Source organism: Carcharhinus amblyrhynchos, chromosome 4 (genome assembly GCF_965287045.1).
Source record: "Carcharhinus amblyrhynchos chromosome 4, sCarAmb.v2.hapA, whole genome shotgun sequence".
Classification (NCBI taxonomy): Eukaryota; Metazoa; Chordata; class Chondrichthyes; order Carcharhiniformes; family Carcharhinidae; genus Carcharhinus; species Carcharhinus amblyrhynchos.
This window is the reverse complement of record NC_137327.1, coordinates 1,983,152-2,009,121: the sequence shown is the minus strand read 5'-3', so window position 1 is coordinate 2,009,121 and position 25,970 is coordinate 1,983,152. Positions and strand designations below refer to the sequence as shown.

Genomic DNA, 25,970 nt, shown 5'->3' with positions numbered 1-25,970 from the left:
AAACAACCCTCTTCAATCACCCTCTGTCTTCTGTTATCAAGCCACTGTCAGAGAGTCATTACTGAGGGAGTGCCGCACTGTCAGAGGGTCAGTACTGAGGTAATGCTGCACTGTCAGAGGGTCAGTACTGAGGGAGTGCCACACTGTCAGAGGTTCAGTGCTGAGGGAGTGCCGCACTGTCAGAGGGTCAGCACTGAGGGAGTGCCACACTGTCAGAGGGTCAGTACTGAGGGAGTGCGGCACGGTCAGAGGGTCAGTGCTGAAAGAGTGCTGCATTGTCGGAGGATCAGTACTGAGGGAGTGCCATACTGTCAAAGAGGCAGTATTGAGTGAGTGCCACACTGTCAGAGGGTCAGTGCTGAGGGTGTGCTGTAATAAAGATAGAGAAGGGAACTTTCTAAATGGTGAATAGATGAAACAGTGTGAGTCGAAAGACACTGGGGGTGAGGCAGGTACACAGCTCAATAAACTGTCATGAACAGGCACAGAAACTAATCAGAAAGGCAAATGCATTGCTGACCTTTATATATCTCCATGACAGGAATACATAGGAGTGGAAGCAATGCTTCATACAAAGCACTGGGTTGGACTATTTTTGCCACAGTTTGGGGCGTCACGATAGAAAGAGATGTACTGGCCTTGGATGAACTGTAATGCAATGATACCTGGCTCTAAAAGGTTGTGTCCATAGAAGAGAGAAGGTTATGGGGTGAACATAAGAACATATGTTCTTATGTTCTTATTTGATCAAGATGATAAGGGAACTGACAGGGTTGATAGAGAAACACTATTCCCACTGGCTGAGGGATCTACGAGAATCTGGGGGGTCAAATCTACAACTTAAAGGTAGAATTTTCAGGATTGAAATTTGGAAACACTTCTACATGTAAAAGGCGGCAGGAGCTTAGAACTCTCTTTGGCAAACAGAATTGACGCTAGGTCAATTGTTAATTTTATATCTGATAGATTGCTGTTTTCCAAACATACCCTAACCCTAATCCTCCTGTTCTGCACACATACTAACATATGGTTTAGGAGCAGGAGAGGCCATTCAGCCCGTCAAGCCTACTCCATCATTCAATAAGATCATGGCTGATCTGACTGCGGTCTCAACTTCGCATTCCCATCACAGCCCAACATCCTTTGACTTCCTTGTTAGTCATCATCCGAGAACCAGAAAGAGCAACAGCAAACCCAGCCCTGTCGACCCTGCAGAGTTCTTCTTATTAACATCTGGGGAGAGCTGTCTCACAGACAAGGCACGCAACAGCCTGACGGAATCATACTCACCAAATCAGACCTCATAGATAACGTCTCACTCACCACCATTACCATCCCTGGATATGTCCTAATCCACTGGCAGGATTAACCCAGCAGAGGTGGTGACACAGTGATATAAGTCGGGATGGAGTTGCTCTTTGGAGTCCTGGACAACGACTCTGGACCCATGAAGTTTCATGGCACCAGGTTATACATGGGCAAGGAAACTTCCTGCTGATTACCACATACCGTCCCCTCTCAGTGATGAGGACATATATTCAAGATAAATGGCAGCAGATGTAGAGAGAACATGAAAAACGTTTTTATGAAGAGGATGGTGGTTGGCTGAAATTCGCTGCCTGAGTTGGTGATGGAGCAAAAACCCTAAATTCTATTGAAATGTACCTGGATCTGCACCTTAAGGGCTGTACACTAGCAGATTATGGGCTGGGTGCAATCAGAAAGAGCACCTGGGTGTCCTCAGGCTTCCATGGACAAGATGGGCCGAATGGCCTTGTGTGTTGTAATTTTTCTGTGGCTCTATGATGACCATGAACTCATTCAGGACTAGAGGGCACAGCCTCAAGATAAGGGGGAAGCAGTTTAGAACGGAGTTGAGGAGGAACTTCTTCACTCAAAGGGTGGTGAATCTCTGGAATTCTCTGCCCGTTGAAGTGGCGGAGGCTACCTCGCTAAATATATTTAAGACACAGGTAGATAGGTTTTTGGTAGGCAAGGGAATTAAGGGTTATGGGGAGAAAGCGGGAAAGTGGAACTGAGCCACTTCAGATCAGCCATGATCTTATTGAATGGCGGGGCAGGCTCGAAGGGCTGGATGGCCTACTCCTGCTCCTATTTCTTATGTTCTTATGTTCTTATTGCCGACTGTTGGAAAAACCCATCAAGTTCACTAATGTCCTTTAGGGAAGGAAATCTGCTGTCCTTACCCGGTCTGGCCTATATATGACCCCAGAGCCACAGCAATGTGGGTGACTCTTCACTGTGCTCTGAAGTTGAAGGACAATTCGGGATGGGCAGTAAATGTTGGCCCAATCAGCAATATCCCATGAAAGAATTTTTAAAAATTTATGTCGATGACTAGATAAAGGGAGTAAAGATAGGTTTGCTAAAAGCTGACGATCTAAGATAGGTCAGAAAGTAACTTATCCAGAGGATGTGAAGAGTCTTCAAAGGATCATGGATAGATTAAGTGAGCGACAAAACAACTGGCAGATGGAGTATAATGTGGGAAAATGTGTATTTGTCCACTTTTACAGGAAAAATAGAAAAATGGAGAGATTGTAGTACTTTGAGAAACAGAAGGATCTGGGTGTGAATCACAGAACATTACTATGCAGGAATAGCAAGATCGGAAGGCGCGTGGAATGTTGGTGTTTATTGCGAGGGGAATGCAATATAAAAGTAAGGATGTTTTGCTGCAGCGGTTCCCAGCAATGATGAGATCACATCTGGAATATTGTGTACAGTTTATTTAAGAAAGGATATAAATGTGTTAGAAACAGTTTAGAGAAGGTTCAATCGACTGATCCTAGGATGAGGAATCCTATGAGGAAAGATTGAGCAGGCTGAGCCTGTATCCATTGGGGTTTAGAAGAATAAGAGGTGATCTTATTGAAACATATAAGATCCCGAAGGCACTTGACAGGTTGGATGGTGAGGGGATGTTTGCACATAGAAGAGAATAGAGCCAGGGGGCACAGTTCAAAAATAAGGGATCTCTCATTAAGATATTTTTTCTGTATTTATAGAATCCCTACAATGCAGAAGGAGGCCATTCAGCCTATTGAGTCTGCACCAACTCTCAGATGTCAAATCTTATGCCGGCCCTTTCCCCTGCCTTATCCCCGTAACTCCATGTATTTACAATGGCTAATCCATCTCACCTACATATCTTTGGATGTGGGAGGAAACAGGACCACAGGAGGAAACCCATGTAAACATGGGCAGAGCATGCAAACTCAACACAGATAGTCACCCAAGGCCGAAATTGAACCCTGGTTCTTGGCGTTGTGAGGCAGCAGTGCACGTTTGGCCGAGTGATTGACAGGCTGAGTGTCTTGAGCTACAGGAAGATATAGGTAGAATGGTCAAATGGGCAGATAAGTGGCAAAGGGAATTTAACCCTGAAAATTGTGAAGTGATACACTTTGGGAGTAATAATTTGACAAGGAAATATGCAATGAATGGTAGGACACTAGGAAGTTCTGTGGAACAAAGGCACTTTGGTGTCCACAGATCTCTGAAGATGGAAGGGCATGTTAATAGGGTGTGAAAAAAGCATATGGGACACTTACCTTTATCAATCAATGTATAGATTACAAAAGCAGGGAATTGTATAGAACTTTGGTGAGACCACAGCTGGAGTACTGTGTGCAGTTCTGGTCGCCACATTATAGGAAGGATGTGATTGCACTGGAGGGGGTGCAGAGGAGATTCACCAGGATGCTGCCTGGGATGGAACATTTAAGTTATGAAGAGAGGTTGGATATGCTTGGGTTGTTTTTGTTGGAGCAGAGAAGACTGAGGGTGACCTGACTGAGGTGCACAAGATTATGAGAGAGATGGACAGAGTGGATAGGGAGCAGCTGTTCCTCCTGAGTTGAAGGATCAGTCACAAGGGGACATAAGTTCAAGGTGAGGGGCAGGAGGTTTAGGGGGGGAGGGTGAGGAAAAACATTTTTACCCAGAAGGTGGTGAGGGTCTGGAATGTGCTGCTTGGGAGTGGGGCAGAAGCGAATTGCCTCACATCCATTAAAAAGTATCTGGATGAGCACTTGGCACATCATAACATTCAGGACTATGAGCCAAGCGCTGACAGATGGGATTTCAGGAGTTTCTCACAAGTCAGTGCAGACATGATGGGCCAAAGGGCCACTTCTACACTGTATGATTCTATGATTCTATGGATCTGTTTTCCAATCTGATGGGATCTTTCCAGAATCTTGGAAATTTTCGAAAATTAAAACCAACACATCCATTATCTCAGAGGCCACTTTTTTTAGGATTCTAAGATGAAATCCCTCGGGACACGGGGACTTGTCAACTTTTAATTCTAATAATTTTCTCAGTGCCCTTTCCCTGGTGATTAGAATTGTTTTAGGTTGCTCCTCCCTTAACCCTCCTGATTCATAATTATATCTGGGATGTTATTTGTAGTCTCTAGAGTGAAGACAGACTCAAAATATCTGTTCAGTTCATCGCCATTTCCTTACTTTCCATTATTAATTCGCCATTCTCACTCCCTGGAGGATCAGCGCTAATTTTACTTACTCTTTTCTTTCTTAATTACCTGTAGAAACTCATACTCTGTTTTTATATTCCTAGTCAGCTTTCTCTTGCACCCTAATATCTCTCCTCACATTAAGCTTTCAGTTTTTCTTTGCTGTTCTTTATATTCTGTCCAATTTTCTGACCCGCCACTCATCTTTGCAGAATTTACAGAAATACACTTTTTCTTTCAGTTTGATATTATCTTCTTTGGTTAGACATGGACAGTGCACCCTCTCTTTAGAATCTTTTGTTTTCACTGCAATGTTAGAATCTCTCTAGAAGCCCCAGGTAATGCTAGTGCACTAATTATTTGAAAGTAAATATTGGTTGAGGGATGCTGTTGTAGCTTTGTAAGAGTTAAGTGTGAATACTGTGACTCTCACTGAGCATTCTGTCACACACAGGAACTGCAAGAAAAATGTCTTGTTTGTTGCTGTTGAATGATGTTGCTGCCAGGGTCTCTGTGTCATCTGTATGCAGAGCTGGGAGCCAAGGCATTTGCACTTGTACCAGTTTCCATGGGAGAAGCCCCTAGCAACCCCACACCAATCCCAATTCAGTCTGGAAAAGGAACTGCCTCAGGACTGGTCCAAAGACATGACTGTCAGACCAGTCCTGGCACCCAGTCAGACTGGCACTTTAAGTAACTTCACTTCTAATGATCCAACTCCTAACAGGCCCCAGAATAGACAAACCAGCAATTAGTTTTAAACATCACAAATTGGAGTGAGCAAGTGTGTTCTACACTGTCAAATAAAGTGTTTCTGCAGCAGGGTTACATTTCCCTTAATGACTTACTTTTAAAATTTATACCATGGATATCAGCGCGCTGGATTACTGCAGATTCCAGTGTTAACACTGGGTAATGGCTCTAGATTACCACAGATTTCAGTGATAACACCAGGAAACAGCATTGGATTACCAGATTCCTGTCAATTCCCCTCAGTATCTTATATGCTTCCATATGACCACCTCTCAATTCTTCAAAACGCCAATGGATAAAGGGACTGCCTGTGCAACTGTTCCTCATAAGAAAACTCCTCCCCCTAACCCCCCCAACCCCCAACCCCCAACCCAAACCCACTCCCATCCCAGGAATCAGTCAGGTGAAACTTCTCTGAACTGCTGCTGATGCATTTATACCCTTTCTTAAATAAGGACACGAAAACTGCATGTGGTATTGCACGTGGTTTCAACAGTAACAAAATATCCCAACTCTAATATTCCATTCCCCTTGCAACAAATGCCAACATTCAATTTGCATTCCTAGTCACCTGCTGTCCCTGCATGCTAAGATTCAGGACTCCCAGATCCCTCTGTTCTGCAGCCTCTCTCTATTTAAATAATTTGCTGCTTTTCTATCTTCCTGCCAGAATGAATAAAGAACATAGAAAATTACAGCACAGGAACAGGCCCTTTGGCCTCCAAGCCTGCACCAACTGTGCTGCCCAACTGAACTAAAGCCCCAACCCTTCCAGGGACCATATCCCTCCATTCCCATCCTATTCATGGATTTGTCCAGATGCCCCTTAAAACTCAGTACCATATCCACTTCCAGTACCTCCCCCGGCAGCGCGTTCCAGGCACCCACCACCCTCTGTGTAAAAAACCTGCCTCATACATCTCCTTTAAACCTTGCCCTTCGCACCTTAAACCTATGGCCCCACCTGGGAAAAAGCTTCTGACTCCCACTCTGTCCATGCCCCTCATAATCTTGTAGACTTCTATCAGGTCTCCCCTCAACCTCTATCGTTCCAGTGAGAAAAAAACAAGTTTCTCCAACCTCTCCTCATACCTAATGCCCGCCATACCAGGCAACATCCTGGTAAATCTTTTCTGTACCCTCTCCAAAGTCTCCACATCCTTCTGGTAGTGTGGTGACCAGAATTCAACATTATATTCCAAGTGCAGCCTAACTAAGGTTCTATAAAGCTGCAACGTGACTTGCCAATTTTTAACTCAATGCCCCGGCCAATGAAGACAAGCATGCCTTATGCCTTCTTGACTACTGTCTCCACCTGCGTTGCCACTTTCAGTGACCTGTGTACCTGTACACCCAGATCCCTCTGCCTATCAACATTCTTAAGGATTCTGCCATTTACTGTATATTTCCTTTATTTATTAGACCTAAAGATAGAACACACAAAGCAAGTGTGCAATACAAGGAAAGTAGAAAGAAACTTAAGTAAGGAATATAGAGGGTGAAAAGGGGTCACAAAAATTCATTGACCAGCAGGATTAAGGTGGACATGTAACATTTTCCCAAATTATACTCCCTTATCAATGTCCCTTTGCGGGCTCCTTATGTCCTCTTCACACCTTTCTTTCCATCATCAGGAAATTTAACAACCAGACATTTGGTCACATAATCCAAATTATTGATATTAATTGTAAATACCTGAGGCCCCAGCACTGATCCCTGTGGCACACCTGCCAACCCCAAAAAAAACCTATTTATACTTATGCTCTGCTTCCTGTTAGCTAACCAATCCTCTATCCACGCTGATATGTTATCCCCTATACGAGGGACTCTTATTTTGCAATATAACCTTTGATATGGCACCTTGTGAAATGCCTTCTAGAAATCTACGTACAGCATGTACAGGTTCCTCTTTCTCAGTGATCCTTGTTACTTCTTCACAGAACAGCAATCAATTGCTTAATTATGTTTTCCTTTCATGTTGAGTTTACCTGACTGCATCAAAATTGTCTATGCATCTAGCTATAGCCTCTTCAACAATAGATCCCAGCAATGCTCCATGACAGAGATTAAGCAAACTGACCTGTAGTTTCCTGCTTTATATCTCCTTCCTTTCTTGAATTGAGGAGTCACATTCATTAGTTTCCATCTGATGGGATCTTTTCAGAATCTATGAGATTTATGAAAATTAAAATCAATACATCAACTACTTCAGCAGCCATTTCTTTAAGACCCTCAGTTGAAATCTCTCGGGACCGGGGGATTTGTCAACTTTTAGTTCTAATAATTTTCCCAGTGACCCTTCCCTGGTGATTGGTATTGTTTTAAGTTCCTCCCTCCCTTTCCCTTCCTGATTATTTCTGGATGTTATTTGTATTCTCTACAGTGAAGACAGGCTCAAAATATCTGTTCAATTCATTGCCATTTCCTTATTTTCCATTATTAATTCCCCACTCTCACTCTCTAGAGGGCCAACACTCGCTTTATTTACTCCTTCCCTTTTTAAATACATGTTTTTATACTTCTGGCTAACTTTCTCGTACTCTAATATCTCCCCCCTTATTCATCTTTTAATCATTCTTTGCTGTTCTTTATATTCTGCAATTTTCTGTCCTACCACTCATCTTTGTGAAATGATACATTTTCTCATTTAATTTGACATTATCGATAACTTCTTTAGTTAGATATGGATGGTGAATCCTTCTCTTAGAGTCTTTCTTTCTCGTTGTAATGTATCTTTTCTGAGTATTCTGAAATATCTCCTTAAAATTCTGCCACTGAATCTCGACTGACTTATCCCTGAAACTAATTTCCTAGTTCAGTTCATCCAGCTCCGCCATCATGCCCTCAGAATTGCTCTTATTTAAGTTTCAAACACCAGTCTTAGATCCACTCTTCTCTCCCTCAAACTGAATGTGAAATTCCATTATATTATGATCACTGCTACCTATAAGATCATTAAATCATCCCGCATCATTGCACATTATCTGATCGAATATAGCCTGCTCCCTCACTGGCAAAATACTGCTAAAAAAAAAGTCCTGAAAACACTATGAACTCATCATCCAGGTTACCTTCACTGATACAATTTGTCTAATCTATATCTAGATTAAAACCATTCATAATTATTGTCACACCTTTCCCACAAGTCCCCAAACTGCTAAGACTGATTCTGTGGGTGGGATTTTCCAAACCTGCCAAAAGGCTTAGGTTAGGTTAGGTCTTGTGCATTGGCTATGGCTAAATTCTCCCTCAGTGTACCCAAACAGGCACCAAGTGTGGCAACTAGGGGATTTTCACAGTAACTTCATTGCAGTGTTAATGTAAGCCTACTTGTGACGATAATAAACAAACTTTAAGGCAATTGACATTTCCTTCTCAAAATTTCCCATTCCGACCCACAATGGTTCCCGCCATGGCAAACCAACAAACTAGTGGCACACCGACCGACCCAAGAACAGCTTCTTCCCTGCTGCCATCAGACTTTGGAATGGACTTACCTCATATTAAGTGATCTTTCTCTACATCCGAGTTATAACTGTAATACTTCATTCTGCACCCTCTCCTTTCCTTCTCTATGAGCGGTATGCTTTGTATGTATAACGCGCAAGAAACAATACTTTTCATTGTAAACTAATACATGTGACAATAATAAATTAAATCAAACCAGAAAATCACAGCCTCTATATTGACCTCCCTCAATACTGACCCTCTGACTGTGCGGCACTCCCTCAGTACTGACCCTCTGACAGTGCAGCACTCCCTCAGTACTGACCCTCTGACTGTGCAGCACTCCCTCAGCACTGACCCTCTGACAGTGTGGCACTCCCTCAGTACTGACCCTCTGACAGTGTGGCACTCCCTCAGTACTGACCCTCTGACAGTGCAGCACTCCCTCAGTACTGACCCTCTGACTGTGCAGCACTCCCTCAGCACTGACCCTCTGACAGTGTGGCACTCCCTCAGTACTGACCCTCTGACAGTGTGGCACTCCCTCAGTACTGACCCTCTGACTGTGCGGCACTCCCTCAGTACTGACTCTCTGACAGTGCGGCACTCCCTCAGCACTGACCCTCTGACAGTGTGGCACTCCTTCAGTACTGACCCTCTGACAGTGTGGCACTCCCTCAGTACTGACCCTCTGACAGTGTGGCACTCCCTCAGTACTGACTCTCTGACTGTGCGGCACTCCCTCAGTACTGATGCTTTGAGGGCCCAGATCAGACTGATGTACCTTGACATGGACAGTATCACTGGGCTGGCTAGTGGGGAATAGCAGCAACCCTGGTGGACTGGCATTGATGGGAGCACAGGCACTGACCTCCTGCAAGTGGAGTAGCAGTGGCATCGTGCTTGATAGAACCACTACAACCCCATGGCTGGAACCTCAGCAAGGCACGTAATCTACTGCAGCATGGATCACTGGAACCCTGGGAAAATGTCCTTCTGAACATTGAGAAGCAGAGGCTGGATTGCAGCACTCGAAGTCTACATTTGCAGCAAGCACGGATCTCCTGATGTGGCTGAATCTGCGATTGAATGGTTTGTGTGATGTGTAGAAAATGGAAGGAGTAGATTCTGCAGGCAGGTTGGGTGTGTTAGTCCACCATCAAACTGGTTATGAGTTTCTCAGTGAAGAGGCTGGATTCCAGGCTCTGTGACAGTCCCTGGGCCATGTTGGGGCTAACTGCTTCACACTCCTTGGCATTGACAGGAGACGGTCTGATTGCAGCTCCTGCCCCCAGTGCCTCCATGCTTATCCCCATCAATGTTCTCCTGGATGCCACCCCAACTACGCCCTGAGTGCCCTGGAACAGAACTCGTCCAGTCATTTACCCCTGAGGGAGCTGGGCTGACTGAATATCCTTCCCCCCTGATCTGGTTGCAGCCCACTCTGCTCAAAGACTAACTACTTCTTCCCATTTCTATACTCATCCCCTAACCATGTACAGAGCTGCTATCTGAGCTGGTGACAATGCTGCCACATAGTGCTGTGCTGCTCTCTGTCTCTCCTCCTGGGGCTGCTGTGACTGGGCAGCTGGCTGTTCCTGGGTGTCTGAAAGCAGGGAATCAGGAAGGGAATGTTAAGCTGAGGAGAAGGGGTTTCGGGGGTAGAGCAAGAAGTCCATGGTCACACCATAAGCAGCTTGTACATTGTGCCAGACAGCAGGATGACGGGGAGCTGGGAGTTGAGGAGGGGCAAGTGCCAGAAACTCACCATCACCCTCACCATTCCCGGTCACTGCCTCTGCCACCATAGAACTGGCCCCATGATTGAGAGAAGCAGCTCCTCCAGGGAGCTCAGTAGTCCATCACCCTGTAGTTCTACAGCAATGTGTCAACTTCTCCTGCAGGGTAGAGGGCAGAATGTCATTGAGTATGTCGCTCTGTGTTTGGCTGATATGCCTGCCATAACTGAATAGCTGTGAAGGGTGATGGTGAGGCTGGGAGTGTTGATAAGTGTGTGAGGATTTGTGCACTGTCAGAAGATGAAGCATTGTGAAAGATTAGAGGGTGTAAATAATGATGGACTGTTCCTATTGGATGGTGAGTGGCTCATGAGGAGACACAGATGAAAGATTGCCTCAAATACAAAGGAATAATTTCACACTGAGGATTGTTTGGATTTGGAATGATTTACCGTGAGGAGCTACTGAGGCAGAAACTCAAACAGGAAATTGGATAACCATTTGAAAAGGAGAAAGAGAAATGGGATTAAAATGGGATAGGCATGAACCTCGGGCCAGTGGTTTTAGCTGGGGGAAGGGTAATTATGAGGCTATTAGGAGAGAATTAGGAAACATAGGTTGGACTAGGAGATTACAGGGATTGGGAACGTCCGAAATGTGGAGTTTTTTCAAGGAGCAGCTACTGCGAGTCTGTGATAGGTATGTCCCTGTCAGGCAAGGTGGAATTGGTAGGGCTAGGGAACCGTGGTGCACCAAAAAAGTTGATTCGTTGGTTAAAAAGAAAAAGGAGGCTTATGTTCGGATGAGACGTGAGCACTCGGATAGTGCACTAGAGAGCTTTAGATTGGCTAGGAGGGAGTTGAAGAGCGAGCTAAGAAGGGCTAAAAGAGGACATGAGAAGACTTTGGCTGATAGGGTTAAGGAGAATCCTAAGGCGTTCTATAGGTATGTCAAGAACAGAAGGTTGGTTAGGGCAAGGTTAGGGCCAGTTATAGACGGCAGAGGGAAGTTATGTGTGGAACCGGAGGAGATTGGTGAAGCATTGAACCAATATTTCTCTTCGGTGTTCACGCAGGGGGACATGGATATAGCTGAGGAGGACACTGGGTTGCAGGGGAGTAGAATTGACAGTGTTACAGTTGATAAGGAGGATGTGCTGGATATTCTGGAGGGTCTGAAAATAGATAAGTCCCCTGGTCCGGATGGGATTTACCCCAGGATTCTCTGGGAGGCAAGAGAAGTGATTGCAGAGCCTCTGGCTCTGATCTTCAGGTCGTCGTTGGCCTCTGGTATTGTACCAGATGATTGGAGGTTAGCGAATGTTGTCCCATTGTTTAAGAAGGGGAACAGAGACTTCCCCGGTAATTATAGACCGGTGAGTCTCACTTCTGTTGTGGGCAAGGTTTTGGAAAAAATTATTAGGGATAGGATTTATAGTTATTTGGAGAGTAATGAGTTGATTGGAGATAGCATGGTTTTGTGGCGGGTAGGTGGTGCCTTACTAACCTTATTGAGTTTTTTGAGAAAGTGACCAAAGAGGTGGATGGGGGTAAGGCAGTGGACGTGGTGTATATGGATTTTAGTAAGGCGTTTGATAAGGTTCACCATGGTAGGCTTCTGCACAAAATGCAGATGTATGGGATTGGGGGTGATCTAGGGAACTGGATTAGGAATTGGCTAGCGGATAGGAGACAGAGGGTAGTGGTTGACGGTAAATATTCATCATGGAGTTTGGTTACAAGTGGTGTGCCTCAGGGATCTGTGTTGGGGCCACTGCTGTTTGTGATTTTTATTAATGATCTGGATGAGGGTATAGTTGGGTGGATCAGTAAATTTGCTGATGACACCAAAGTCGGAGGTGTGGTAGATAGTGAGGAAGGGTGTCATAGTTTGCAGGAAGACTTAGACTGGTTGCAGAGCTGGGCCGAGAGGTGGCGGATGGAGTTTAATGCAGAGAAATGTGAGGTAATTCACTTTGGTAGGAATAACAGATGTGTTGAGTATAGGGCTAACGGGAAGACTTTGAATAGTGTGGAGGAGCAGAGGGATCTAGGTGTATGTGTACATAGATCCCTGAAAGTTGGGAATCAAGTAGATAAGGTTGTTAAGAAGGCATACAGTGTCTTGGCGTTTATTGGTAGGGGGATTGAATTTAGGAGTCGCAGCGTTATGTTGCAACTGTACACAACTCTGGTGCGGCCGCACTTGGAGTATTGTGTGCAGTTCTGGTCCCCACATTACAGGAAGGATGTGGAGGCTTTGGAGAGGGTGCAGAGGAGGTTTACCAGGATGTTGCCTGGTATGGAGGGGAGATCCTATGAGGAGAGGCTGAGGGATTTGGGGTTGTTTTCGCTGGAAAGAAGGCGGCTAAGAGGGGATCTTATTGAAACATATAAGATGATTAGAGGTTTAGATAGGGTGGATAGTGATAGCCTTTTTCCTCGGATGGAAAAATCTAGCACGAGGGGGCATGGCTTTAAACTAAGGGGGGGTAGTTATAGGACAGATGTCAGGGGTAGGTTCTTTACCCAGAGGGTGGTGAGGGATTGGAATGCCCTGCCTGCTGCAGTTGTAAATGCGCCTAGTTTGGGGGCGTTTAAGAGGTCTGTGGATAGGTTTATGGACGAAAAGGGATTGGTTTAGGTTAGTGGGTCATTGTTGTTTTTTTTTTAACTGGTCGGCGCAACATCGTGGGCCAAAGGGCCTGTTCTGCGCTGTAATGTTCTATGTTCTATGTTCTAAAGTAGGAAACTCCAATTGAATTAACAACAGGAAGGGCCAAATGGCCCCATGTTTCTTAAGTTTGAATGTTTGAGAATTGTAACAACTTGTGTTGTCAGTTTGTGTCCTTTTCACAGGTAATATCATCGGCTCTGGAATTTTCATTTCCCCAAAAGGAGTCCTGGAACATGCAGGTTCAGTGGGACTGGCTCTCATCATCTGGATGCTCGCCGGATTCATCACCGTCATTGGTTCCCTTTGTTACGCAGAGCTTGGAGTGACAATCCCCAAATCAGGAGGGGACTATGCCTATGTCAAGACCGTGTTTGGAGGATTACCAGGGTATTTGGAGATTCCTGGAGTATTTAGGGTTGGGTTTATTTGGGTATTTGGAGATTCTCAGGGTATTTAGGAGTTGGGGTTTGGTCGGGTATTTGGAAACTCCTGTGGTATTTAGGGTTGGTGTTTAGTTAGGTACTTGGAGATTCCTGAGGTAGTTAGAGTTGGGTTTAGTTAGGTACTTGGAAATTCCCAGGGTATTTGGGGTTGGTGTTTAGTTGAGTATTTGTAGATTCCTGGGGTATTTAGGGTCAGGTTTAGTTGGGTATTTGGAGATTCCTGGGATATTTAGGGATTGGGGTTTAGCTGGGTATTTGGAGATTCTTAGGGTATTTAGGGTTGGGTTTAGTTGGGTATTTGGAAATACCTGGGGTATTTAGGATGAGTTTAGTTGGGCACTTGGAGATTCCTGGGGTATTTAGGGGTTGGGATTTAGTTGGGTATTTGGAGATTCCTGTGATATTTAGGGTTGGGTTTAATTGGGTAGCGTCATAGAGTCATTGAGGTTTGGCTCTTTGGCTCAACTTGTCCATGCTACCCTTAACTTTTTTTAAAAACCGCCAAGCTAATCCCAATTGCCAGCATTTGGCCCATATCCCTCTATACCCATCGTACCCATGTAACTATCTAAATGCTTTTTAAAAGATAAAATTGTACTTGCCTCTACTACTACCACTGCCAGCTTGTTCCAGACACTCACTACCCTGTGGTGATGAGACGTGAGCACTCGGATAGTGCACTAGAGAGCTTTAGATTGGCTAGAAGGGAGTTGAAGAGCGAGCTAAGAAGGGCTAAAAGAGGACATGAGAAGACTTTGCCTGATAGGGTTAAGGAGAATCCTAAGGCGTTCTATAGGTATGTCAAGAACAGAAGGTTGGTTAGGGCAAGGTTAGGGCCAGTTATAGACAGCAGAGGGAAGTTATGTGTGGAACCAGAGGAGATTGGTGAAGCATTGAACCAATATTTCTCTTCGGTGTTCACGCAGGGGGACATGGATATTGCTGAGGAGGACACTGGGTTGCAGGGGAGTAGAATTGACAGTGTTACAGTTGATAAGGAGGATGTGCTGGATATTCTGGAGGGTCTGAAAATAGATAAGTCCCCTGGTCCGGATGGGATTTACCCCAGGATTCTCTGGGAGGCGAGAGAAGTGATTGCAGAGCCTCTGGCTCTGATCTTCAGGTCGTCGTTGGCCTCTGGTATAGTACCAGATGATTGGAGGTTAGCGAATGTTGTCCCATTGTTTAAGAAGGGGAACAGAGACTTCCCCGGTAATTATAGACCGGTGAGTCTCACTTCTGTTGTGGGCAAGGTTTTGGAAAAAATTATTAGGGATAGGATTTATAGTTATTTGGAGAGTAATGAGTTGATTGGAGATAGTCAGCATGGTTTTGTGGCGGGTAGGTCGTGCCTTACTAACCTTATTGAGTTTTTTGAGAAAGTGACCAAAGAGGTGGATGGGGGTAAGGCAGTGGACGTGGTGTATATGGATTTTAGTAAGGCGTTTGATAAGGTTCACCATGGTAGGCTTCTGCACAAAATGCAGATGTATGGGATTGGGGGTGATCTAGGGAACTGGATTAGGAATTGGCTAGCGGATAGGAGACAGAGGGTAGTGGTTGACGGTAAATATTCATCATGGAGTTCGGTTACAAGTGGTGTGCCTCAGGGATCTGTGTTGGGGCCACTGCTGTTTGTGATTTTTATTAATGATCTGGATGAGGGTATAGTTGGGTGGATCAGTAAATTTGCTGATGACACCAAAGTCGGAGGTGTGGTAGATAGTGAGGAAGGGTGTCATAGTTTGCAGGAAGACTTAGACAGGTTGCAGAGCTGGGCCGAGAGGTGGCGGATGGAGTTCAATGCAGAGAAATGTGAGGTAATTCACTTTGGTAGGAATAACAGATGTGTGGAGTATAGGGCTAACGGGAAGACTTTGAATAGTGTGGAGGAGCAGAGGGATCTAGGTGTATGTGTACATAGATCCCTGAAAGTTGGGAATCAAGTAGATAAGGTTGTTAAGAAGGCATACAGTGTCTTGGCGTTTATTGGTAGGGGGATTGAATTTAGGAGTCGCAGCGTTATGTTGCAACTGTACACAACTCTGGTGCAGCCGCACTTGGAGTATTGTGTGCAGTTCTGGTCCCCACATTACAGGAAGGATGTGGAGGCTTTGGAGAGGGTGCAGAGGAGGTTTACCAGGATGTTGCCTGGTATGGAGGGGAGATCCTATGAGGAGAGGCTGAGGGATTTGGGGTTGTTTTCGCTGGAAAGAAGGCGGCTAAGAGGGGATCTTATTGAAACATATAAGATGATTAGAGGTTTAGATAGGGTGGATAGTGATAGCCTTTTTCCTCGGATGGAAAAATCTAGCACGAGGGGGCATGGCTTTAAACTAAGGGGGGGTAGTTATAGGACAGATGTCAGGGGTAGGTTCTTTACCCAGAGGGTGGTGAGGGATTGGAATGCCCTGCCTGCTGCGGTTGTAAATGCACCTAGTTTGGGGGCGTTTAAGAGGTCTGTGGACAGGTTTATGGACGAAAAGGGATTGGTTTAGGTTAGTGGGTCATTGTTGTTTTTTTTTAACTGGTCGGCGCAACATCGTGGGCCGAAGGGCCTGTTCTGCGCTGTAATGTTCTATGTTCTATGTGTGAAAAAATTGCCTGTTTGGACATTTTTGTATCTCTCCCCTCTCACCTTAACCCTATGCCCTCTAGTATTGGACTCCCCTACCTTTGGAAAAAGATACTGACTATCCATCTTGTCTATGCCCCTTATTATTTTGTAAACATGTATAAGGTCACTCCTCAGCCTCCTACGCTCCAGAGAAAAAGTCCCAGTCTATTCAGCCTCTCCTTATAACTCAATCCATCAAGTCTTGGTAGCATCCTAGTAAATCTTTTCTGCACTCTTTCTAGTTTAATAATATCCTTTCTATAATAGGGTGACCAGAACTGTACACAGTATTCCAAGTGCCCTTTACCAATATCTTGTGCAATTTCAACAAGATGTCCCAACTCCTGTATTCAAAATTCTGACCGATGAAACCAAGCATGCCGAATGCCTTCTTCACCACTCTGTCCACCCACGACTCCACTTTCAAGGAGCTATGAACATGTACCCGTAGATCTCTCTGTTCTGTAACTCTCCCGAACACCCTACCATTAACTGAGTAAGTCCTGCCCTGGTTCAATCTACCAAAATGCATCACCTCGCATTTGTATAAACTCCTTCTGCCATTCGTCAGCCCACTGGCCCAATTGATCAAGATCCCACTGCAATTGGAGATAACCTTCCTCACTGTCCACCATGCCACCAATCTTACTATCATCTGCAAACTTACTAACCATGCCACCTATGTTCGCATCCAAATCATTAATATAAATGACAAATAACAGTGGACCCAGCACTGATCCCTGAGGCACACCATTGGTCGCAGGCCTCCAGTTTGAAAAACAACTATCTACAACCACCCTCTGACTTCTGTATCCATTTAGATACCTCACCCTAGATTCCATGAGATTTAACTTTATGCAAAAACCTACCATGCAGTACCTTATCAAAGGCCTTGCTTAAAGTCCATGTAGACAACTACCTCATTTACCTTCTTGGTTATCCCTTCAAAGAACTCAGTTAAATTTGTGAGACATGATTTTCCACTCACAAAGCAATGCTAACTGCCCCTAATCAGTCCTTGCATCTCTAAATGCCTATAGATCCTGCCTCTCAAAATACCTTCCAACAGTTTACCCACCACAGATGTGAGGCTCACTGGCCTGTAGTTCCCAGGCTTTTCCCTGCAGCACAACACTTGCCACTCTCCAATCTTCAGGCACCTCAGCCGTGACAATCGATGATTCAAATATCTCTTCTAGGGGACCTGCAATTTCCTCCCTAGCCTCTCACAACGTCCTGGGATACACTTCATCAGGTCCCATGGATTTATCTACCTTGATGCGCTTTAAGACTTTCAGCACTTCCTTCTCTGTAATATGTACACTCCTCAAGACATCACTATTTAATTCCCCTGGTTCCCTCACATCCATGCTTCTCTCAACGGTAAATACTGATGAGAAATATTCATTTAGGATCTCACCCATCTCCTGTGGATCCGCACATAGGTTACCTTGTTGATCCTTGAGAGGATCTATTCTCTCCCTTGTTACTCTTTTGCCCAGGTATTTGGAGATTTCTGGGGTATTTAGGGTTGGGTCTAGTTGGACGTTTGGAGATTCCCAGGATATTTAGAGGGTGGGGATTAGATGGGCATTTGGATATTCCTGGAGTATTTAGGGTTGGTGTTTATTTGGGTATTTACAGATTTCCAGGGGATTTAGGGTTGAGTTTAGTTGGTATTTGGAGGTTCCTGGGGTATTTAGGGGTTGGGTTTAGTTGGATATTTGAAGGTTCCCAGGGTATTTAGGGTCGGGTTTAGTTGGGTATTTGGAGGTTCCTGGGGTATTTAGGCTTGGAGTTTAGTTGGGTATTTGGGGATTCCCAGGGTATTTAGGGGTTGGGATTTAATTGGGTATTTGGAGATTCCTGGGGCATTTGGCGTTGGGTTTAGTTGGGAATTTGGTGATTCCTAGGGTATTTAGGGTTGTGTTTATTTGGATATTTGGAGATTATCAGGATATTTAGGGGTGGGGCTTAGTTGGGTACTTGGAGATTCTCAGGGTAATTAGGGGTCGGGTTTAGTTGGGTATTTGGAGATTCCCAGGGTATTTAGGGTAGGGTATTTGGAGGTTCCTGGGGTAATCTGACCATTGTGTTGGGGTATGATTCCAAATGAATATTCTTGATACTTGAGGCTGTGTGGTGAATGTTTTCAGGTTTATCAACTGCATAGTGAATCACAATGGCTGTGTGTGCACCAATCAGGCAGTTCCGAAGCAGGAGCTGTGCTGAGCATTATCCTGAACTTCGCCCCATTCCTCCAGCCAGTGCTGCTGAGAACAATGATAATGTCCCTGTCACCATCTCAGCCAACCGTACAGATCAAACCCATCAGCTGTGACTGGTCCAGGTACAGCAACACTGAACAACACTCAGACATGAGGAGCACCTCTTGTTTCATTCCCCCCCTTTCCCCGCTCTGATTTACATTCGACCTGGTCCGCAGTGGTCAGGAAGGAGTCAGATTCATTCTCACATGCAATCTGATTTTCCCTCATACACACCCGCCCCTTGTGAGGAAGAAGAACAGGAACCTGCAACAACCCTTACCCCTTCCCCATTCCCCCACCCCTCTCCCACATCCCTCCCATCCCTCCTCCACTCCCTCCCCCACCTCTCTCCCACCCCAACCCACCCCTCCTGCTCCACCCTCACCCTTCCCCCACTCCCCACCCCAAACCCATGACACAGTTGGTGGTTGCCACCCTTGCAGGATTGCCCGGAATGCTGAGGAATTTAAAATGACCAATCCCTGAAGAATGTTCCCAGGGCAATAACATGAACTTGGTCACATATTTAACATTTACACTATTCAATGTAAATTCATTGAAAGTGGGATGGGATGTGCTGACATTTTCAGCAATAGATTGAATCAGAGTTAGCAATCCTGCTTCAATTCTCATTAATCTGCCGCGGGGCTGTGACATGTTTCTGTTGTTGCGATGTGTCTGGTGAGGATGTAACATTTCCCTGTTTTCCTCAGGTTTCTGGTGCTGTGGAGTGCTCTGCTGGTCATCTATCCCACCACCCAAGCTGTAATGGCTTTGACATTCTCCAGTTACGTTCTACAGCCCGTCTTTCCTGCTTGTGTGCCTCCTTACATTGCCTCAAGACTCCTGGCTGCAATCTGCCTTTGTGAGTATGGAGTTACTGCAGGGTAGAGATTAAACTTCCCATGGCTCCAACCTCGAGAGAGCAGGAATACAAGCTGACTGTCCCATTCCATTCACTATGCTGAAATCAATTATAAAGGATGTGATAACTGACATGGATAACTGGAAGGCTGATACCGGAGTTGAGGGGGTTGAGCTATGAGGAGAGGCTGAATAAACTAGGCTTGTACTCGTTAGAGTTTAGAAGAATGAGGGGAGATCTCATTGAGACGTATAAGGTGATGAATGGGATGGATAGGATAGAGGTGGAGAGACTCTTCCCGCTCAAAAAAGACAGTAGGACTAGGGGGCACAGCCTCAAGATAAAAGGAGGGCGGTTTAGAACAGAGTTGAGGAGGAACTTCTTCACTCAAAGGGTGGTGAATCTCTGGAATTCTCTGCCCGTTGAAGTGGTGGAGGCTGCCTCGCTAAATATTTTTAAGACGCGGGTTGATGGGTTTTTGATAAGAGAGGGGATTAAGGGTTATGGGGAGAGGGCAGGAAAGTGGAACTGAGCAGCGACAGATCAGCCATGATCTTATTGAATGGCGGGGCAGGCTCGAAGGGTTGGATGGCCTACTCCTGCTCCTATTTCTTATGTTCTTATGTTCTTATGTTAGGATGGACAAATAATATTAACAAGGTTTATTAAAGGCAAATCGTGGTCGCAATTCTCCTATCCCAGCCGCCACTGGAATTCTAGTGACCAGGGGGTGGACTATGTAAAGGTTCATTGAAGTCAGGCAGGAACCTTTGGTTTCCAGGCGAGCACGGCCAAAGAATCCCGCCCCATGTTAGACAACCTGTTAGAGTTTGTTGAGAGTGCAGCAGAAAAGCTATTGGATTTATGGGATGTGGGTGTCACTCGCTAGGCAAGCATTTATTGCACAAATTGCCCTTGAATCGTAGAATCCCTACAGCGCAGAAGGAGATCATTTGGCCCATTTAGTCTGCACCAACACTCTGGCAGACCATCCCACCCAGACCCTATCCCCATAACCCCACATATTTACCCTGCTAATCCCTCTAACCTACATATCTTTGGACACTAAGGGGCAATTTAGCATGGCCAATCCATTTAACTTGCACATCTTCGGACTGTGGGAGGAAACCAGAGCACTCGGAGGAAACCCACACAGACACAGGGAGTCTCCCAAGTCCAGATTGAACATAAGAACTAGGAGCAGGAGTAGGCCATCTGGCCCCTCAAGCCTGTTTCGCCATTCAATAAGATCATGACTGATCTTTTTAACGATTCAGCTCCACTTACTCGCCCGCTTATCATTACCCTTAATTTCTTTACTGTTCAAAAAGTTACCCATCCTTGCCTCAAAAACATTCGATGACGTAGCCTCAACTGCTTCACTGGGCAGAGAATTCCACAGATTCAAAACCTTTGGGTGAATTGAACCTGGATCCCTAGCGCTGTGAGGCTAACCACTGTGCCATTGTGCTGCCCAATTTTTTCTTTAGAAGTTGATGGTGAGCTGTCTTCTTGAACCGAAGTAGTCCCTGTAGTGTAGGTTTACCAACAGTGTACCTACACTGGAGAAAGCGCCAGGGTTTTGACCAAGCGACAGTGAAGGAGCTACAATAATTCCAAGCCAAGGGAAGCCTCCAGGTGGTGGTGTTCCCAGGTATCTGCTGCTCATGTCATTCTAGATGGTAGTGGTCATGGGTGTGGAAGTGTCTACCTAAGGAACCCTCCTGAGTTCCTGCACTGCTTCTTGCAGTGTCCATTGCGTAAGTGGGAATTAGATGTTACAAAGGGAAAATATTTTAGTTAGCTTTCTCAGGTCCAAACTGCTCATGTTCAACTCCAACTATCACTTAGCGCTTTAATCGCAGAATCACACAGTGCAGAAGAGGCCCTTCGGCCCATCAAATCCACACCGACACATCAGAAACACCTGAATTCCCACTCCATCCTATCTGCCAGCACTTGGCCCACAGCCCTGAATGTTATGATCTGCCTAGTTCTCATCCAAATACTTTTTCAAAGATATGAGGCAACCTGCCTTTACCATCTTCTCAGGCAGCCCATTCCAGACATCACCACCATCTGGTTAAAAAGGTTTTTCCTCACATCCTCCCTAAACCTCCTGCCCCTCATCTTGAACTTATGTCCCCTCATGACTGATCCTTTGACTAAGGGGAACAGCTGCTCTTTATCCACTCTGTCCATGCCCCTCATAATATTGAACATCTCGATCAAATCACCCCTCAGTCTTCTCCGCTCCAACAAAAACAACCCAAGCTCTCTTCATAACTTAAACATTCCATCCCAGGCAGCATCCTGATAAATCTCCTCTACACTCCCTCCAGTGCAATCATACCCTTCCGATAACATGGTAACCAGAACTGTCCATAGTACTCTCACTGTGGCCTCACCAAACTTCGAAACAACTCCACCATGACTTAGCAGCTTTTCACAGAGTCATTTATTAGTCACAAATAGGCTTACATTATCACTGCAGTGAAGTTACTGTGAAAATCCCCTAGTCACCATACTCTGGCATCTGTTTGGGTACACTGAGGGAGAATTTAGCATGGCCAATGCACCCTACCCTGCACATTTTTTGGACTGTAGGAGAAAACTGGAGCACCTGAAGAAAACCCACACAGACACGGGGAGAATATGCAGACTCCACACAGATGGTGACCCAAGCCGGGAACTGAGCCCGGGTCTTTGGAACTGTGAGGCAGCAGTGCTAACCACTGTGCCACCGTGCCACACTTTTGTAATCTATACCTCAATTGATAAAGGCAAGTGTCCCACATGCCTTTTTCACCACCCTACTAACATGCCCTTCAGAGATCTGTGGACAAACACACCAAGGTGTCTTTGTTCCGCAGAGCTTCCAGGTGTCATGCTGTTCATTGAATACTTTCTTGTCAAATTACTACTTCCGAAGTGTATCACCTCACACTTTTCAGGGTTAAATTCCATCTGCCACTTTTTTGCCCATTTGACCATTCTAAGACATTCAGCCTGTCAACCACCAGGCCAAATATGTGCACTGCTGCCACATAGCACCAGGGACTACTCTTCTGTACATCTCCCCATTAATAGCTGTTCCCAGTTTACCTTGATTAGATCCTGTTTTATTTTACTAAACTCCACTCTTCCCCAATCCAAAACTTTTTTTTGGAATTTGTCTATTTCTTCGTCCATGACAAGGTTAAATTGTACCATGTTGTGGTTGCTATCACCAAAATGCTCACCCATCACCATCTCCAACCAGGTCCAGCACAGCTCCCTCCCTTGTTGGACCCTCTATATGTTGGCTTAAAGAGTTCTCTTGTACACATTTCCAGAAATCCACACTATCCAAGCCCTATGTCTATCCCAATTAATGTTGGGAAGTTCAAATCACCTAAAATAATTACCACATTGTTGTTATTTTTACACATCTCCACAAACTGAGCACATATTTGCTCCTCAATATCTTTCTGACTATCTGAAAACACCTAACAACGTGGCTGTCCCTTTTTTATTCCTAAATTCTACCCACAAAGCTTTATTTGATGTTCCCTCCAAGACGTCATGGCCGGAATTTTACCACCATGGGAATTTGAGCAGGAAAGGGGCGGACAATGGGAAGGTCCATTGACTTTGGGTGGGATTTTACGGTTTTGGGACAAGCGAGGCAGTAAAATTCCACTCCATCTCTTCTTACTGCAGTAGCTGACTCCTTACTTAATAATGCCTCCTCCTCCTCTTTTACCCCTTCCTCTGTCTCACCTGCAGATTCTATATCCCAAAGTGTTGAGTTGCCAATCCTGCCCCTCCCTCAACCATGTCTCTGTGATGGCTGCAATATTACAATTCCATGTAGCAATCTTCATGGTGAAAGATGAAGTCCACATGGAGAAACAAAGAGATTACTGTATTTAGCAGCAGAAATTATTTCAAACTGCTCCATTGGTACGCACATCAGAACTAACAGAAGGCAAATGAAATCACAACAGTGAACTCAGAGACGTTGGAACGTAAAATTGTGGAAGTGAAGAATTATTTGAACTTGCTGAGACATAGATGAATCAGAATGGTGATATTGATGAAGACTAATTAAAAAGATTTGACGCTCCATGAAATGCTCCCTTCAAATACTTTGGGATAAATATCTGATGACAGGAATCATGGCATCAGTAACAGAGTAAATCTCCCTCTACACTGTCCCCCATCAACACTCCCAGGACAGGTACAGCATGGGGTTAGATACAGAGTGAAGCTCCCTCTGGCCTTGGGTGACTGTGTGGAGTTTGCACGTTTTCCCCTTGTTTGCATGGGTTTCTTCCGGGTGCTCCAGTTTGGTAGGACAAATTTGAATGTGGATTACAGGGTCAACGGCAGGGTTCTGAGGTATGTGGAGGAAAAGAGAGATTTTAGGGTTCATACCCACAGATCTCTGAAGGTTGCCATTCAAGTGGATAGAGCCATGAAGACGGCCTATAGTGCGTTAGCATTTATTAACGGGGGTTTGAGTTTAACATCCGTGGGGTTATGCTGCAACTGTACAGGATCTTGGTGAGACCACATTTGGAATATTTGCATTCTGGCCACCTCACTATAAGAAGGATGTGGAAGCATTGGAGAGAGTGCAGAGGAGATTTACCAGGATGCTGCCTGGTTTGGAGGGTAGGTCTTATGAGGAAAGGTTGAGGGAGCTGGGGCTTTTCTCTTTAGAGTGGAGGAGGATGAGAGGTGATTTAATAGAGGTTTATAAGATGATGAGGGGGATCGATAGAGTGGACGTGAAGAGACTATTTCTTCGGGTGGATATAGCTATTACTAGGGGGCATAACTATAAGGTTCATGGTGGGAGATATGGGAAGGATGTCTGAGGTAGGTTCTTTACTCAGAGAGTGGTTGGGGTGTGGAAATGGGCTGCCTGCTGTCATAGTGGAGTTGGACACTTCAGGAACTTTCAAGTGCTTATTGGATAGGCACATGGAGCACACCAAACGATGGGGAGTGGGATAGCTCGATTTTGGTTTCGGACAAAGCTTGGCACAACATTGAGGGCCGAAGGGCCTGTACTGTGCTGTACTGTTCTATGTTAGGTGGATTGGCTAAGGTGGAATTGGGAATGAAAATATTGAATGATGTATTGAAATCTTTGGTCGTCACTCACTCAATTCTCATTGTCGCAGTGCTGCTGACCTGGGTCAATTGTTCCAGCGTTCGATGGGTTACCCGAGTCCAGGATCTCTTCACTGCTGGAAAACTCCTGGCCCTTGGACTCATCATAGTCATGGGGTTTGTGCAGATCTGTAAAGGTAATGGACACATTCTTCACAGAATCGAATCAACACAAAATTGTGATATTCTGTTGATTATCTTCACACAGAAGACTTCACTCCAGCTAGTCTACAACTATTTGAATTCATATAGCACCTCCACCGTATTAAAACATCCTAACATGTTTCATAGGAACCATTTCAAACATATATTGGACACTGAGCGCCATAAGGAGATATGCAAAGCTGGGTCAGAGGTAGGTTTTAAGGAATGTTTCAAAGGAGGATGTTGCAAGGTCTGGAAGCTTGTGTGGTTGAACATAAACTATTTATTGGTATCACACAACTATATATATACATATACATCTCCAAGGTATAGCCCTATCTAGGTACTATCGCCACGTCAACTTGTTGCAGACTGTCTCTGCACACAGAGTAACACATGTGACTCTCTGCCTCCAAATCTCTGAATTACAAATTCATAAACATACAAGACACTAGTTCGGTCTAGCTGTATCGTGCATCGTATTGTGTAAGTTCTGGACACCACACTATAAGAAAGATGTGATCGCATTGGAGAGTGCAGAAGGGATTTACAAGAATGGTTTCAGGGATGAGAAACGTCAGTTATGAGGACAGATTGGAGAGGTTGGGACTGTTCTCTTTGGAGACAAGAAGGCTAAGAGGAGATTTGATAGAGATGTTCAAAATCATGAAGGGACAAGACAGTCGATCGGGAGAAACTATTCCCACACGTAGAAGGATCAAGAAAGAGAGGGGACAGATTTAAAGTGATTCACAAAAGAAACAAATGTGATGTGAGAAAAGCCTCTTCACACAGTGAGTGTTTGGGGTCTGGAATGCACTGCCTGGAATTGTGGGGGAGGCAAGTTCAATCGAGGCATTCAAGAGGACATTAGATAATTATCTGAATACAAAGAATGTGCAGGGGTATGGGAAAAAGGCAGGACAATGGCATTCAGTCATAATGCTTATTTGCAGAGCCAGTCCAGACATGATGGACCAAATGGCCTCCTTCTGCACGTAATAATTTTGCGGTTCTGAGAAATTCAGATGGCCTTGAAGCTTTACAATCTTCAAGATCTTGTTCTCTTCCCTTTCAGTAGAGTTTCAGTTGCTTTGGGGTAACATTGTTGGTTCAGAGTTGAAATTGTAGCATTTGGTATTTCAAATACTTGAGTTTCAACATCTGGCTCACATCCTGCGCTCTTTCATGTTCTTTGATCAGATATCATTTGCTTATCCCGTTCTTTCCAGAGGGAAGGTTCACTCCATTCATTTATAAATTGGACTCAGGTTTTTTCTTTCTCCCTGGGGTCCCCCATGTTCTTTCTGCAAATTGATGTTACAAAAATGAAACCTTTAGTTCCACTTGTT

General features: G+C 45.0%; 2 protein-coding genes across 2 annotated transcripts in view; one reads left to right on the top strand and one right to left on the bottom strand.

The window, feature by feature from the left end:
• LOC145341754 (large neutral amino acids transporter small subunit 2-like) overlaps positions 1–25,970 on the top strand; it is a 73,396-nt gene that overhangs the window by 11,382 nt on the left and 36,044 nt on the right. The window contains exons 2-4 of the mRNA XM_080186662.1: positions 13,299–13,503; positions 19,160–19,311; positions 24,486–24,611. Coding sequence (XP_080042788.1) covers positions 13,299–13,503; positions 19,160–19,311; positions 24,486–24,611 — 483 coding nt within the window. The remainder of the gene's footprint in view (positions 1–13,298; positions 13,504–19,159; positions 19,312–24,485; positions 24,612–25,970) is intronic.
• lrp3 (low density lipoprotein receptor-related protein 3) overlaps positions 24,495–25,970 on the bottom strand; it is a 72,816-nt gene continuing 71,340 nt past the window's right edge. The window contains exon 8 of the mRNA XM_080186661.1: positions 24,495–24,603. The gene's annotated coding sequence lies outside the window, so the exon portion shown is untranslated. The remainder of the gene's footprint in view (positions 24,604–25,970) is intronic.